Source organism: Sinohyriopsis cumingii, chromosome 15 (assembly GCF_028554795.1).
Source record: "Sinohyriopsis cumingii isolate HCF-2022 chromosome 15, ASM2855479v2, whole genome shotgun sequence".
Taxonomy (NCBI): Eukaryota; Metazoa; Mollusca; class Bivalvia; order Unionida; family Unionidae; genus Sinohyriopsis; species Sinohyriopsis cumingii.
In genome coordinates this window covers 126,751,194-126,767,954 of record NC_142975.1, presented here as the reverse complement: position 1 = coordinate 126,767,954, position 16,761 = coordinate 126,751,194, and the positions used below count along the sequence as shown (strand labels likewise).

General features: G+C 34.8%; 1 protein-coding gene across 4 annotated transcripts; it reads left to right on the top strand.

Moving 5' to 3' along the window:
• On the top strand, positions 1 to 15,132 carry LOC149782715 (DNA replication complex GINS protein PSF2-like). 4 transcript variants are annotated; one of them, XM_089934218.1, is made up of 5 exons: positions 1 to 113; positions 2,826 to 2,940; positions 4,885 to 4,984; positions 9,931 to 10,057; positions 12,454 to 15,132. In XM_089934218.1, exons 1-5 carry the CDS (start codon positions 24 to 26, stop codon positions 12,571 to 12,573), a joined length of 552 nt encoding a protein of 183 aa, XP_089790344.1. In that variant the 5' UTR covers positions 1 to 23; the 3' UTR covers positions 12,574 to 15,132. The 4 variants fall into 4 exon arrangements, with proteins under 4 accessions (XP_089790344.1, XP_089790343.1, XP_089790346.1 ...); XM_089934217.1 differs by having other exon boundaries at positions 1 to 212; XM_089934220.1 differs by having other exon boundaries at positions 4 to 71.
• Positions 15,133 to 16,761: the final 1,629 nt, after the last annotated feature.

Below are 16,761 nucleotides of genomic sequence, written 5' to 3'. Positions count from 1 at the left end.
TTTTCCCGCGAACATTTGACAACATGGATCCAGCTGAAGTTGAATTTCTTGCTGAAAAAGAGCCGATTACCGTGGTCCCTAAGTTCTCGTTTGATAGAATATACTTAATTGGGGTAGTTTACAGTTTAAACGTCTTTGTATGGAAGCATTATACCTCATTGTTTCACATGAGCCTAGAACACAGCATGTCATGGGTTGGTTTGTTTTTGTGGGTTAGTCCTCCTTTTAAGTTGTTCTGCAAAAGGTATTTTGAAATATGAGTTTTTAAGGAGAATTATTAACATTTTGGATTTACCGGGGTCTCATTATTACGTATATGTATCCCCCCAATAAAATAAAGCATACAGGCCCAGTCCTTGGGGAAGGCGAACGAGGCAATCGCCTTGGGCCCCGCGCTAACTCGTAACTTGTTTTGCTTGGGGCATCGCGCTCATCGCTTGCAGCTTTGGGCCCCGCATGCTGTCTTGGGCCTGCACATCCTAGGGCCTGGCCTGAACACGGGGGCTCGTATCGTTGCTTACATTTTACTTGTCATGTACTATATAATAACTGCAAGGAAGGACACTTATTTCTCGCGCGACCTATTTATGAATAAACGCCGATATTTCAAGCTACATTTCGCGTACCGTAATAAATTTGGTACCGATGCTTAGTTCAGACATTCAACTTTGTATGTGTATCCAAAGTTTGGCTTAAAGATATGATAGTAAGCCAGTCTGGATATGCATACAAAGTCGAAATTCTTAGCTAAACATTGGTACGCTATTTATTACGCTACGCAAAATGTAGCACGAAATATCTGTTTATTCTTAAATAGGTTGTGCGAGAAAGGAGAGAAGTGTCCTCCCTTGTAGTTATTATATAGTACATGTATGACAGTTAAATTGTAAAGAATGATACAAGCCCCTGTGGGCCTGAAAATATAAGAGATGTCAGGAACTGATTAAGCATGGAAATCTTAAAATAGCATATGTCGAGTTCCCGGAATTTGGAGATGAACAGTTTTCTGGTCAACAAAAGGGAATTTCAGATATGTCAAACTTGAAGCATCATTTATCGTACCTTAAACAAAATGTGATATCCCTGTAATTTTTCAAAGTGAATTAAAAAGACTGAAAATGTGTATCCCCATGTATTTCCTCTCTAGAATAAATTAGCAGTAGATCCTCCCTGATTGTATATTAGTAGTGACCTTGCAATGATTTTCTCCTAATTAAAAACTTAATTAAGGTGAATCAAAGAGCATAAGTAGCTATGCTTAAGGTTTTTTGAAAAATGCATTTTCAAGGTGTATTATTAACTTTTTGGGATTTACCATGGTCTCATTACATGTTTACATCCCCCCCATACCCTAACATATTACATCAGGAGCTTTCCAAAATTTGTAATAAAAAAATAACCAATTGTCAAAATTTCTGACTTTGGAGATCAATAGCTTCCTCTTCAACAAAGGGGAATATGCTAAAATGTAAAAAATAGTAACATTTTTTATAATACCTATAAATAAATGTTTAAGTATTAATAAATTTGCACAGGTAAAAAAGAAAATTTCATTTAAAATGGATTCAGATTTTTTCTATGTATGATAATTTAGGCTAAATTTTCACCGATTGTACATTAGAATTTACAACAATTTGACTTCAAAATAAAAGTACAACCTGTATGAAGCAAAAAGCAAAATGCATGTTACTGTCCTATGTTTACATTTTATTTGTTCCTAAACACTGAGTAGTAAATTAAAAATTGAGACTATGCTTAGTAGGGGTGAAACAATTCATCGATATATCGATGCATTGATATTTTTGCTTTAACGCTAACACATTGTACAAGAAATGGTGAATCGATACAGAACAATGTTTAATGTTGGCAGGTTATTTTAGTCCTCAACAGTCATCAATAATTAAAATTAAATTTAAAATTCATCTGAAACAGCACTTGCTGTCACAGGCACTCATTTTTATTAGTAAAAACGAAAAAGATTTGAGAATACTAATGTGCTGTCTACAGATTAAGACAAAGTGACATGGTTCATGATTCCCCCCTACAGATTAAGACAAAGTGACATGGTTCATGATTTCCCCCTTCCCATTAATTGCTAACCCAGCAGTATGTCCAGCAGATAGGATACATTCCAGACGTGTTCCATGTATATAGCGAAGTACATGTATGTTACTTATCATTCAATAACTACTTTTATGCAAACTTTCTACGTTGAATTGTATCTTGTCTACTTTGGTTGATTGAAATCAACACTATTGGAGTGTCACATGTTGAAATATGAATGTGATGATGACAATAATTTCTAAAGTTATGAAGTAAATCAGATGATTGGAGCTAATGGAGATACAAGTGAGTGTTTTTGAAAGTGGTAAATACAAATCAGATGTTCATGTTGAATGGACAAAAAAGATGGCATGCATTATTTCGAAATTAAATGTAGAAAGGGCAGAGTACTAAGCCAAATTAAAATACAGGCAGTTAAAAAGTAGAATGAATTTTTTAAAATTATCAATCAATTTAGCCCTGCGGATCATGCTTCAAAAACATACTTGGGTTAAGATCATTGAATAAATATGAATGAAAAAAAAATGAAATAAAGAATTAAAGATACTTATTTGAATACCTCTGTCAGCACAAGCAGACAATGACATTGATGGCCAAAAAATCCTAATACAGCATTATGGAACACTTCAACAGATCAGAAATCTGGCATTATGGTCAGTAAACTACTGATTTTAACATTTTTAGCAGAAGGGTTTGGGCATTTGTGTCTGACATATACCCAGTGTTGTTTCATTGATTGATATATTTATGTTTATTTGCAGGGTGATATTGGCCCATTTAGTGCAGGTCTTCCTATCGAGGTCCCTTTATGGCTGGCAGTCAATCTGAAGCAGAGGCAGAAATGCAGAATTCGACCACCAGATTGGATGGACAGAGGTACTTGTAATGTTTTCTAATTGTGTAGTAGTAGTTAAGCTCATAGTTTCATGCACTCTAATGATTATTATATAAGCTAAAAAATGTGCTTCTGGTTGGCTGACCATCCCTATGTTTTGGTTGCCTCTTTAGCACTTACTCCTTCCCCATGGAAAAAAATGTCCTGAAATTGATTTATGCATCTAATTAAGCTGCTTAGTACATTATGTATACTAATATACTAATCATTATGATGTATATAATGTGAAAATAAAAAACCTACCTAATTTAAAACCAGTGCATTAGGAAACATTTTCTTTTGCAGTCTTTGATGTTTTAAAAAAGGGACCCTAATATGTTGAAGTTACTCTCTGCAAGAATTGAATTGTGAATTCAGTTAAAATTATTTCTTTTGTCACAGTTTCATTTTTGTCATTCTTGTTCTTGTATACACACAACAAATGTTCCATGAGTCATTTGGAATATATTGTCCATAGCTGCCAACCCTCATGAATTTGGCGTGAATTTCACGACTTTTTCAGCGATTCACAGATTCACGCAGCAAGCCAAAAATTCACAAATTTTCCAGTTCTCAATTATTTTAAATCTTTAATAAAATAACCGATTTCCCATTAAGCGATAGTTGTGATTTTGGTAGTTGCCGAAACGGTCCTGTACTGCTGGTCGCGATATTAGTAGAACTACAGCCAGTTAGTGCAGGTGGCCTGGTAGCAAGCATTTTAGCCTATTTTAGTCTATATGTATAAGACTAGTTTTACAAATGTTTTTGAGAGAAACTGGGGCCTAATGGGAATTATGCTCCGCGTATGCGTCACCAACACTGATTTGCATTATCGTTCACCATCTCATGTAAGATCTTGAAAATGTCTTCACCACCAAAAAAAAAGAAATGTATTGCCCAAAAAGTGAAGTTTAATTTGGAATATATCAAAAATTGGCTGTGCATTCTGCCATTAAACATTGTTATACGTCATGCTTTTTGCATACAGTGTGCCACAAATTGTAGTATTGGGCATGGTGGCAGAGACGAAGTGAGGAAGCATATTGGTTGCAATAAACATGTAGAAGTTGGGGAAAATTAAGAATTGGCAGATTTCATCTCTGGAATATTTTAAACCATCGGCAGAAGACCTGCAAGCTACCAATGCTGAAGCATTATTTGTGAGTTTTCTTGTGGGACACAATCAACCTTTATCAGCTAGAGACCATGCTAAATATTTGTTCTGACAAATGTTCCCGGACTTGAAAATTGCGTCCAAATTTTCCTGTGGAAGAACCAAAAGTGTTGCAGCTCCTGTGCATTCCTTACAGCAACAGTGACAGTGAAAGAGTATTTTCTCTAGTGAGGAAAAATAAGACAGATTTTAGGGCCTCTAGCTGCAGAAAATTTGTCAGCAATTTTAGTCACCAAGATCAAACAGCAGGCAAGAAGTCTGAACTGTTTAGACAACAAATTTACATATAAGCAGTTGTGCAAGTTCAAGTCTGCCGCAGTATCATGTCTTGATAAATAACCACAAGAACAAGGGAAGTTTATGAATACCATAATAAATAGAAATGCAGATATATTTCTGCATTTATTTAGTGTTTTAGTTTTATATTGCGATCTTGATATAGTGTAGTATTGATGGTCAGAGGGGATGGAGTTAGTGTCACTATATTTTTCACTAATTCGTGTCCAAATTCACTGATTTTTATCCCTATTTTCACTAAATGCGAGCCTGGAAGGTTGGCAGCTGTGTATTGTCAGTAGCCTTGACTGATAAATTTCATTTTTCAAAATAATTTTTTTAATTTGGAACTAGTTTTTGTCAATCTCAGCTCTTGAATTGCAGATCTTAGTCTAATCTTATTGTAATGGTGATTTGAGAGCAGAGAACTATCTGATAGATAGTTGGGAAAATTGGTGTTTATATTTAAAAATACTACTACTTTATCTTTCAGAAAAACTGCAGGAGAAAAAGCAGGAAGAGATGGATTCCAAATTTTTTATAGAAATGCCAAACCGGCACTATATGGAGATCACACAGCTTTTGTTAAAATAGTGAGTTCATGTTGTTAAGTCCACATAAGTCGACCCCCCCCTCAAAAAAGGAGGGGAGAAATACATATCTTAACAATGTTGAAGATTTCCAGTTTTAAGCTGTCTTATTAAAAACATTTTTGTTTACCCTTGGGTATGCATATCAGCTCTGTAATCAGTCAAGTTAATGTTTTAATCTATCAAGTATATCATGCAGACATGACCTTAATGGATACAAATCATTTATATACAGCTTGTGCATGACAGTTAGATGAGGTCTCACTCCCACAATATTTTGAGAACATTACAGGCGGCTGAAGGCTAACAGGGTAAAGTTCATTGTCATATGGGTGGGATGGTGTAGTTTTTTTAATCAAAGTTTAGTTGGATGGTAAGTGATAAAAATATTTGGATCTAGTGTCATGTACTGTTTGGATAAATTTAATATGTTTGCAATATATATATATATATCTCTTTATATATATATATATATATATATATCTTTATATATATATATATATATATATATATACATAAAAAATATCTCTCTAGAATTGGAGATGAATGATTAAAGATCTTCATCATGGTCTCGGTGATTAGATGCTTAAATTTTGTATGTCCAACCACATGGGTTGTAAAACTGTCAGAAGTTTAAAAAACTTCTACTGGGTACCTGTTGATCCTAATGATCAGTTATCCGGGTACCCAATCAATGGAAATTATTTTAAATGTGAACCTGAACTGTTTTGTTGTATGTTCGTACATTCCAATCCCAAAGAGAGGTGCATAATTATTACAACTGGTAAAAAGCACCATCTGAGAGCAATCAATGCAATAATTACTGAAAACTGTATATAAAAAACGTACATATTTTTTGGCTATTTTCAGCTCTCCCCCATTATAACGTGGTACATGGTGACCCCGCTATAACATTGTAGTTGGGAGCCATAGAACCTAAGTGTGTTATAGACCGATCTGTGTTATAAGCAACCAGGTCAGATAGCTGAAGAAAATGATGCATGTACCAAAAAAAATTGTGCGGGGTGGGGTGGGGTAGGTAATAAAAGTGCAGGCGGTAAAATACGTGCTTCATTGGCACAGTTACCATCTTAAATTGATACATATTAAATGGGAAATACACCTGTAGTGAAAACAGAAGGCATATGTAATATTTTACTTTATTTAGAGAGCCACTGATTGATCCATATATGTGTATACTGTTTATATATATATGTCTAATGTATAGCATGAACATAGTATCAACACCGTGTACTCACCCACGAATCTCATCACATATATTGAATCCACAATACAAGTAATTCCATAAAAATTATGCACACAAACACATTTAAAATATTCAATACTTTTGTCACAGGTCATATAGGTCTGAATTCAGTGGATAAACATAGCACAGTCACTTAACGAATGATGAAGCACATTTACTTTTCAGTACGTCTCAAGTTGGTAAAAGTTAGTTTGTGTTTTAAGCCGCCATTGGTAGTGTTCATAAGCATAAACATTTTCCCTGCAAAGAAAGGAACTTTCATGACACAGAAAACGTGTTCCTGTCACATTGGAAAATGAAAATATCCTTTAGATTCCATTGCTTTTGTTTAAGTTTGTTACTGACTTACTTTGATGAAAGGTACGTGTGTTATTGAAGTCACTGTTAAAGGACAGCTTTGGAGAACCAAACAGATGCCTGTATCTTATTGTGGCAGCAACATCAAGTAATTGTGTTGCATGATTGAGACTGATTTTTTTTTCCATTTGCTTAGTAGGTTTTCATAACAGTCGGTGCTTCAGAGGTAATCTGTTTTCTTTGAAAGTTCAGCAAACTATTTTATCTGGGTACATTTTTTAAAAAAGGAATTGGCCGATCGTAGAATAAACTTTTTACATGTCATTTTTCGTATTTTTAAGAAGAAAAAAAACTAATTTTTTGTGCATGAGAAAAATACATATATAATTTCAGGAGCCACACCAAGATCCTCTTGTATTATTTATGCGCAATCTCTTCCCCAAAGTGATAATAAACTTTTTACGTTTTTTTTTTTAATTTTAAGAAATTTTTTTTTTCTGTGTATGAGAAAAAAACATGTAATTAAAATTTCAGGAGTCATGTCACGACCATGTTATATCCAAATTTGTGTTATAACGGAGCGTGCTATAGCGAGGTCACACTGTAGTTGGGTTCCATAACTGCTGACCCCATTTTGTACTGAACAGCAGTATTAGCAAAAATAAACAAAAATGTTTAGTGTAATTGGGTAAGTGTGTGTGTGTGTGTGAGTAAACGAAATGCCATTCAAATGTATAGTAATACTGTTAGTTTATGTAAATTGTTTTTTTTTCACTGCATGGTATTTATGAATTTAATTATGTCTGATAATAATATTTTACAAAGTAAATAAAAATATACTAAGCTTTACGTTGCTTTCTTACAACCCACCTTGTTACATATATAGAAAATAATGATATAAACACCTCATTTTAATAACTAGACTTGCCAGCTGTACATTGCTGCTGCATAAAGTTTAAAATGTTGTAATCACTTGCAAATTATTGAATTTAGGTTGCTCTTCAGGCCATTGCAACCTGACATTAACAGCGTCATTCCATTTTAATTAGATCAACCACATATTTACCCATGTTATTAAATAAATGAACATCTATCTGAAACAGGTGCTTTGAGTAATCTTAAGTCTTTTTATTTAATCCATAAAGTGTATAGTTTTCAGCTCAAAACATTGATAATTGCGACTGTTTGACATCATATTATATGCAGCAAGTTTTTAGCAATTCCAGAACACAGAATAACAGAAAAAAATACAAACTTACATACATCTATGTAATCCATTTATAATTCAGTGTTGTCCCACACAAACACGTTCACAAAAAGTACTAAACCAAATAAAAAAAACGCTATTCATTCTTGTAACATGCATTTCCTGCGGGAAGTATGTAGATATTTCTTTTTTTTTAGACCTGATCGTTCTTGTAGTTCTTTTAAATTACAAAGACATGATATTTCTCAAGAGCTCATTGTCCTGGCTTTCTAGTTAACCCTTTACCTCATAGAGCATAGTGACAAAGTGCAGCACACTATAAATAGAACACCTGTTACCTAGCCGACTGTATACGCATAGGCCTGCCTGTGAACTGTTAAGCAATGTAGTATATGTTACGTTTAACAGCAGTTTTAACCATTTTACGTTTTAGGTACACATCTATTATAAGTGGAAAAATTTAAGAGTAAAGTCCGATTGTTATAGCTGTGCAATTATTTTTCATGGAAGAATAATTTATTTGCTTTAAAATCGAGAGAGAACTTGTTCACCGTCATGTCAGTGAGGCCGCGTGACCGACCATATCTGCCATTTCCCATACTCTAAATTTACACGTTTTTCGTCTGCGTCTACATCATTAAGTCATCTGAATTTGATAATCAATAAAAGCTAATTGCTGATTACATAAATATCAGTGCCTTTACCTAAGTTATTGAATCTTTCGTGGTTGTGATTCTAATCGTGAAAACTTTGTAAGTACTGAATGAAATCCTGCCTGTGAACTGTTAAGCAATGTAGTGTGTGTTACGTTTAACAGCAATTTTAACCATTTTACATTTTTGGTACACATATATTATATGTGGAAAAATTTAAGAGTAAAGTCCAATTGTTATAGCTGTGTAATTATTTTTCATAGAAGAATTTTTTTGTGTGCTTCAAAATCGAGAGAGAACTCGTTCACCGTCATGTCAGTGAGGCCGCGTGACCAACCGTAGCTGCCATTTCCGATACTCGGAATTTACAAGGTTTTCTTGTTCGTCTACATCACTAAGTCATCTGAATTTGATAATTTATAAAAACTAATTGCTGCCTACATCAATATCAGAGACTTTACCTAATTTATTGAATCTTTCGTGGTTGTTATTCTAATCGTGAAAACTTCGTACGTACTGAATGAAATCCGTGGCTGCCATTTTGGAGAGTGGAGATTATGACCCAGTTACTTTAAATAGCAGATATCAACCAGTGCATGAATAGCGACCACGTGATCTGACGTAATTGTCATTCACAGAAATGAATGTAGTATCTAATAGGGGGGTTTCCCCAAAGGTGGCGCTACAAAAACTAGTTCAAAATGGCTGATGTTTACAGCAGGCATCAAAAGGCGCTTCCATGCAAATCTTGTAGAGGCGTCAAAAGGCGCTTCCATGCGAATGGAGTAGAGGTGTCCAAAGACGCTTGTATGAGGTAAAGGGTTAAATCAGTCCTTTCTCAGTTGCAAATATGGCTTCAGAAGCAGCATTTGGTATTTCTGGTGTGTCTTCATCACTGTCATTAGTAGATTCTACTTACTATTCATTGGGATCTAAAGTTTCTTCTTTTATGCCTGAGTGATTAAATCTGATTATGTGTCTATACAAAAATCTGAAAATTTTAAAATTAAAGGAATTTCTTCAATTAAATATAACAAATCGTATGTTACTGTTATAATGACTATTATATATTTGACCTTTTGTCTGGTTCTGTACTAATTTACATGACTTTTTTAAAGGTCTGTTTCAATTCATATCTGTTTATTGTAATCTTGTATAAAATGAATGAGATCAACATGTTTCACTTAAAAGTCAAAATTCAAGGTTAGAGGTAAGACAAACTTGTAGAATTAAAAAAAATATATATTTTAGTTGTCATCCAAGGTTCCCACAGAATCAGGAAATCAGGAAAAAGTAGGTAGAAACAACATATTTTTCAGAACAGAAATGAGTTAAAGCTTTCCCATATAAAGAATGTCTATTGTCAGACATCTTGTCTCTCAACATTTTATAGTGAATCTCAATGTGCCAAAAATGTAACTAATATTGAATATCAGGTGTTTAGTTTGTAAAGAAAAGATGTTCGGTTTCAAGATATTTCAGCAGTTTTGTTAAAATAATACATTTATTTTGCTACATTTCTTAGTGCCCCAGATGATATCCCCCATGCAGATGAGACACGCACTTTGATTAAAGACTTATGGGACCTTAGGATGGCCAAGCTACGTAGCAGTATAGATACTTTTGTTCGCAGTGATGCTACTCATGCCAAGGTATGGCTTTTTAAAGGAAAATATCGATAAAAAAACCTTGAGACATATTGTGTGTAGATGTTTGGTTTTGTCTAGTCAGCAAATTAGGAGACTTGGGCATCACTTTTATGATGCCAATTCTAGCATCGTCAGCAGTGTTACAAATCTTTTATATTATTTATTTAACTGCTCTGATGGCCTAATGGTTAGAACATCTGTCTCGGATGCAGGAGGTCATGGGTTCGAATCCTGGCATAGTCGTACCAAAGACTTAATAAACATGGTACTAGCTGCGGCCTTGCTAGGTGCTCAGCATTAAGAAGTTAGTGTTAGGACTGGTCTGCCTGGTGTCAGGATAATGTGACTAGGTGGGATATCATAATACATGTTGCCCCAGTGCTAGACATCACCATAAACTGCCACACTGCAAACATTGTAGCAATACATTAAAAATCCAAATCACATACACACATACATTATTTATTTTAATTGAATGAAGCTTAATGTTGCAGTGTCGCAAGTAGTGAGTAAAAACAAAAAAATTGTCACCTTTGTGCCTAATAATTTGTGCATGTGAATGAATTCCAGTTGCTTTGTTTTTGTAAACCTTAAAAATCATAATGTGGCAAGTAGAAAGTGACATCAAAACTTTATAATCAAAAACATATACCAAGATTTATGCCAAAGACAGCACGTGCAATGGAATTCACAGCATATTCTTTTTTTTAAAAATGGTGAGATGGTTGGTAGCCCTCCTTACACATGATGTGTCTGCCTTGGTCTATAAATTGGTGTTTTATATATATGTATTAATTAGTGACCAATCATAACCTGTACAGTTAACCTTGATTAATGGCACATGTGTGAACAAATGCAGTTATGGAATGATAGGAATAAATGCTTAAAAGTTGCAGTGTAGTACTATTTGTGTCAATTGAACTGAAAAAAAAATGATAATAGGGCTGAGACTTGAGTGAAATAAACAATCAGAAGAAATTGAAGATAAATTCCATTTATCAGTGAATTTGAGGCCACAGATTATATAGAGAGATGATATAAAAAGCCACCCCCTTTCTTATGGCTGGCCAGCAGTGATTACTCCAGGACACACATTTGTGTGAATCCACTATATGTAATGAATCTCTGAATAAACTCATTAAGGCCTGGCGTCACCAAATTTGAATATTCCTTGTGTATTTAATCACTTGTGTATCGACATTGCACATAAATTACAAATTTAGCCATTCCATGACAATTTGTAAAAAAGATCCAAAATCCTTGTTAACTCATTAACCCCTGGCGCCGCTTTTACGTGGCAGGAAGTAGTAGCCTACTACCGATCTCTGTAGCGTCAGGGTCATGTATGATGCCTTAAAGTCTCTGGTATTATAAAAAGGTAGATAGATGTATCTCTACAATGATACCAGATAATCTGGAAGGTTTAGTTGCACTACAAAATACAGAGGGAAAAACCTAATATTTTGGACCAGATTTATTTCCTCCCAAAATTCGCCCGTGGTCGGAATCCGATTTTGTGTCTGGATTTTAGACTTTTTGTTTTTAGATCTAAGGCAGACTGGTCTGAACTGCACACAGACAGATGAACCTATGCAAAAAGTAATATCAGATGGACATTTGGAATAAAGAGTGGTCTCGGTATGAAAATGATGAGTCTGTTAAGTATATAAAAAAAATAGAACTCCAACTTTTACCCTTCTGCTCATGCGCGAGCGAAATAACCAATGAAAAACAATGTTTCTAACACAGCTATGCATTAGGTTAATGGGAAATCACTTGGAAGTTGATGTATTAGGATTTATTCAGAAATAGCCCACAAAATGTGTTTTCTACTCACATTTCAGGCGAATACAACAGAAACCTCCAGGGGTTAATGAGTTAAATGTTAGTGAGCATGCGACAACAGAGCAGTTGTTTTACCACGTTACTGTAACATTTATAATAACAAAGGTCAATCTGGTTACATAAACAAGGTCAAAGACAGTGCAAGGGAAATTTCAGATCAGCGTTTGTATCCATATATGAGCATCACTTTTGAACAAGTGAAGAATGAAACTTTAGACTTTAATATATAAGGTCAAGGTCACAACAAAGAATGATGCAAGTGATAGTGGGTCTACTATCCTAAAAGGTCATAGGTTTGAGATGAAGCTTGAATTGATTTAATATTAAATAGGTAATGGGGCCGTTATCCTAAAAGGCTTTAGTTGATTTATTATTGAATCGATTAGAGAGCCCACTATCCTGGAAGGTCTTACGGTTGAATTGATTTAATATTTGGGTAGATGGCCCATTATCCTGAAAGGTCATATGGTTGAGTTGATTTAATTGTTTAACAGCAGGATCTTAGAAGATCAAGGGCATTTTTATTTATATGTATTCACCGTTTCTTTTGACAGCTGAATCACCTTACATTGATGGAACTAAACACAGTGCGGCCCTTCCTTACTAATTCACTTGACCAACTGTATGTCCTGCGATCAAACCTGTCAGGGAAAATCCAGGCCACCCAGGAGTGAGAAGGGATAAAAATTTACCTCATAGCAAAAATACGGAATCTGGAAGATGAAATGATGGAGATAATATAGCTGCCTTTCAAAAGACAAATACCTATACATAGTTTACTTGTTGAAGCTGTAAACCTATAGACATAGGAGTCTGGGTTGACAAACATGGGTAGTTCATTATTCAGTGATGAATCTTTTGTCTTCCACCTTCATAAACTGAACTTTTTCAGTCCTACAACAGGATTTAATAACTGTTCAGACTTTTCATACAAGCAGCAATGTGTTGGTATGAAAATTATTTATTATAGAATAAATGTACCAAGTGTGTACCTTATAATATACCTCTACATATAACTGTAAATAAAATGTGAGTGTGTGTGTGTCCTTGTGTGCGTGTGCAACTTTACCCATATATACTTAATGCTTTTTACCATGCCCAGGGTAATGGCAATAGAAAATGTAAATTTGGTGACTTGATTTCTTATCTAGGTTGCAGCGTTTTAAACCACTGTGGAAAATGTAGACTTGGTGATGATTATTTTTCCAGGCAGAAAACCTTTGAACCACTGGGGAAATGTAAAACTCTTGTGACATTATTTCTTGTCAAGGCTGCAATTTTTGAACCATTGGGAAACTGTAAACTGACTTGTTTCCTTGTCCAAGCTGGAATGTTTGAACCATTCTGAAAATGTAAGCTTTGACTTGATTCCTTGTCCAAGCTGGAACTTTTTGAACCATTGGGAAAATGTAAATTCTGTGACTTGATTTCTTGTCCATGTTGCAAACTTTTGAACTGCAGAAGATACTTTCATGACACTGCTTCCAGATGCTAGTTATACCCACTATCTCCAAGGTAAAGGTTATAACAAGAAACATGTAACCCATTGACCTATTTCAGTGTGACTTTTTTTTTCTTTGTTTGGTTTCTAATATTTAAATGCAGGAGATAAAACAGTTACACATTGTGAATGAGAGTGTTATGCATATGATTATCAGGTTCCAAGGTAAAATCATGACAATAAAGACAGGGATGGCATATTGTATACCTGCCAACTCTTACGATTTTGCCGTAAGTCTTACAAAAATTACCCTTAAAATATGGACTTGCAGCATACTAGCAAAAACTACAGAAAAATGATCGTTGCCAAAAAATCTGGATAATTGGTTAATTCATGTTTTATTTGGATCCGGGTTTCATCTTAGAATTAGTGAAATTAGTCAGGGAACCAAACTAACTTTACAGCAGCACTCCAGACACTTTAAGCTGCACTGTTTGTTCATGTGAAGCATCTGCATGATCAAACTGTTGATTATAGAATTTTTATTTAAACCTTTCTCCTAATTTGCTAGTTGTTAACAGCAGTTAACATGATTACTTTGTGGCGGTCCTCTGTCGGTGTTATAAATGCACCATTAAGGTCGTGCATGTTTACTTGAGCATGACTGCTAATGCTGACATTGTTTTGATGTTTGTTAAATGCACGCTTAACTGCTTTAATATCTGAACATTTGAACTGGAGTAGAAAGTGTCAACTTAGCGGCTGAGTAAACATTTTAAATCGTCTGTTGATCAGCTTATACAGTCATGGCTTAATACAGTTTGTGCCACTTAATGAGTATCGTCAGGAAGGTGATTTCTCCACAAGCGCAAAAAGTAACTCAAAAATGACATTTGGACTTGGAACTGTCTCCCAAATATTGAGGAAGAAGGATTTTCAAATTAAATGGTTGGAATACTTTAATCAGCTGAAAAGTGATAATGACTTAAGATGGTTTATTTGGTTTTGTGAGGTTTAGCACAATAGGCTATATGTGGTGACTGTTATATTTGGTGGAGGAAGAACCTCAGAAGACCTGAAAGAATCACACCCATGGGAATCTACTGGCGAGTTTTTCGCATATCCACATTGGTTGAATGAAGATTCAAACTTGAACTCTGGCAGAGGTGAGATGTGTGCATGATTTGTAAAGGCAATCACCTTAGATCATTCCCCCGCACCAACAACGATGTTAACATGATGATTTCACAAGTTTTCTGTGCCTCTTTATCTTCATATGCCCAGGCTAAAGATGGTACCAGTTTTTCACTTAAAAATCTTTTATATCAGGGCAAGAAGAATATCCTAAACAATGTATTTGCTGTTTATATTTTAAAATTTGAATATTTTGTGGTTTACGTGTTAGCTGATGCATATGTAAGGTTTTTCTTTTAGGTTAATGACAGAAGATAATGTGGAAAAAAACATCAGATTATAAAAAAACAGCATTACACATGATAGTCTGATGGTTCCAGACTCCACATTAAAATCGTGGCAGTGGAAAAACAAGGGTGGTCACGATCATGTCATGATTGTGTTATTTTCATTGATTGTGTTATTACCAGCCATGTAGTAAATATTTTGTGCTTCTGAAAGAAGGATGCCTGCATGATGATTACTTTTTAGTTATTAGACACTTTAATCTGACATCAAAAGTGGTTATATACAATGATTTGCATGCAAACTGAAGAAGTGTATCATATAAACTTTTGTAGGAAAGATTGTGTATTTCGAGTAAATACTGTACTGCATATCATTTTGTTGTTGTTTTGTATAGCTAACTAAATCTGATACAGATATCTCCCCCACCCATCATCACACACACACTGACTCTGGCATGAATAGTACATCCATCAGCTAGTGCTGTCATTATTTTGAGTTTTTGTTAAAAACACAGATTTTGATTCATCTTCTCCACATACGTCATGAATATCTGGTACAAATTCAGATATTAACAACATCCGCACATGTTAGGTGATCTGAATCAGATTGGTCAGGTTATTACCCCTGTAGAGTGTAATTTCAAACGAATTTTAACCAGACTTGGAAAATGGGCTGTATTTTCAAACAGATTTTGGTCCGAATTGCAATATACATTGTATTTTAAAACAGATTTTATCAGTAATTACTAGCAGCATAATTATCTGACCTCGTTACCATAAAGGAGGTTTATTGGAGATCGGATTATGATCTATCTTGTGGTTTGCTTCTGTCATTAAGACTTCAGTCAAGTTTTCAGATGGTTTATAATGCTGATGTCGTACCACCCATTTGTTGTCTATTTTGTTCCTGCATCATAACTAGAATTCTTTACCATCTACACTTACTAACTCTATGGGTGGCTTGCTAAAGGGATAAGAAAAAAAACATTGATTTTGGGTCATAGCAGTGCTAAAATAATTGATAGTCTGACGCCTGGTGCCCCTCTGATTTTAGATTGGGCATGTCCTGTAATCTAACTGCAGTGCCTCTTGGGCTTGTAGAAAAACTCTAATTTGCCTGAGGAAACTTTGATCATGCTGATGAAATGAGTAAAACTAATTTCAAGATGTTGACATACTTGCCAGTCTAAATGGGATCACCACTGTCTTATGTGAAAATCCTATTTTAATCAAATTAAAGCATGGCGTGTCATGCTAAAAATATGAATTTGTCTTCCAAACCCCTTGACAGGGTTGTTTTTCAAGAAGACACAGTAATCTTCTAAAATAGAAAAAAAAGCTCACCACTTTCAGTGCATGCCCGTTACATGTAGCATGTACAAACAGTAAAGTCATGATTGGAGCTGATGTAGGACTATCCCTTGGGCAGTTTAAATAGCGGCAATTAAAAGCAAAGACATCAGGTATAAACCACCATTTCCCAAATTACTTAATTGGCTGACAGTTGCTAGTGAGATGTGTTTGAAGCCTGCAGTGGGTGAGCCCAATGTGCTAAATTGCATAGGTAGGATCAGGAAGTGGAACAAACCATTATAGGTAAATCAAAGAGCTGCTAGATGTGTGTACTAGAACAAAAGTTATTACATATCACTGCCTTTAATGAGAATGTTTAAGCTGGATGTATTACATTTTTGATGAGTATTTCTTTGAAGTCTGATTTTACTGCATATATAGAATGCAGAGTATGATCATTTCAGTTGTCAGAATAGTGTTAAGTGTAATTCATTTTTGAAGCTGATTTAGGAGGCAATTAACTCTCAGCAAAGTCCAACAAAAATAAATTTCAGAACTTTTAATTAATGGATTTTTACTTTAGAGAACACACACCAGCAAAAAATTAAAGATCAGGAGGGGGTATTAATTCATTGCACATACTGCAAACAACATATTGACGTATGACTCAAAGAATTGAGATGAGAAGTTTAAACACTAGGACCATC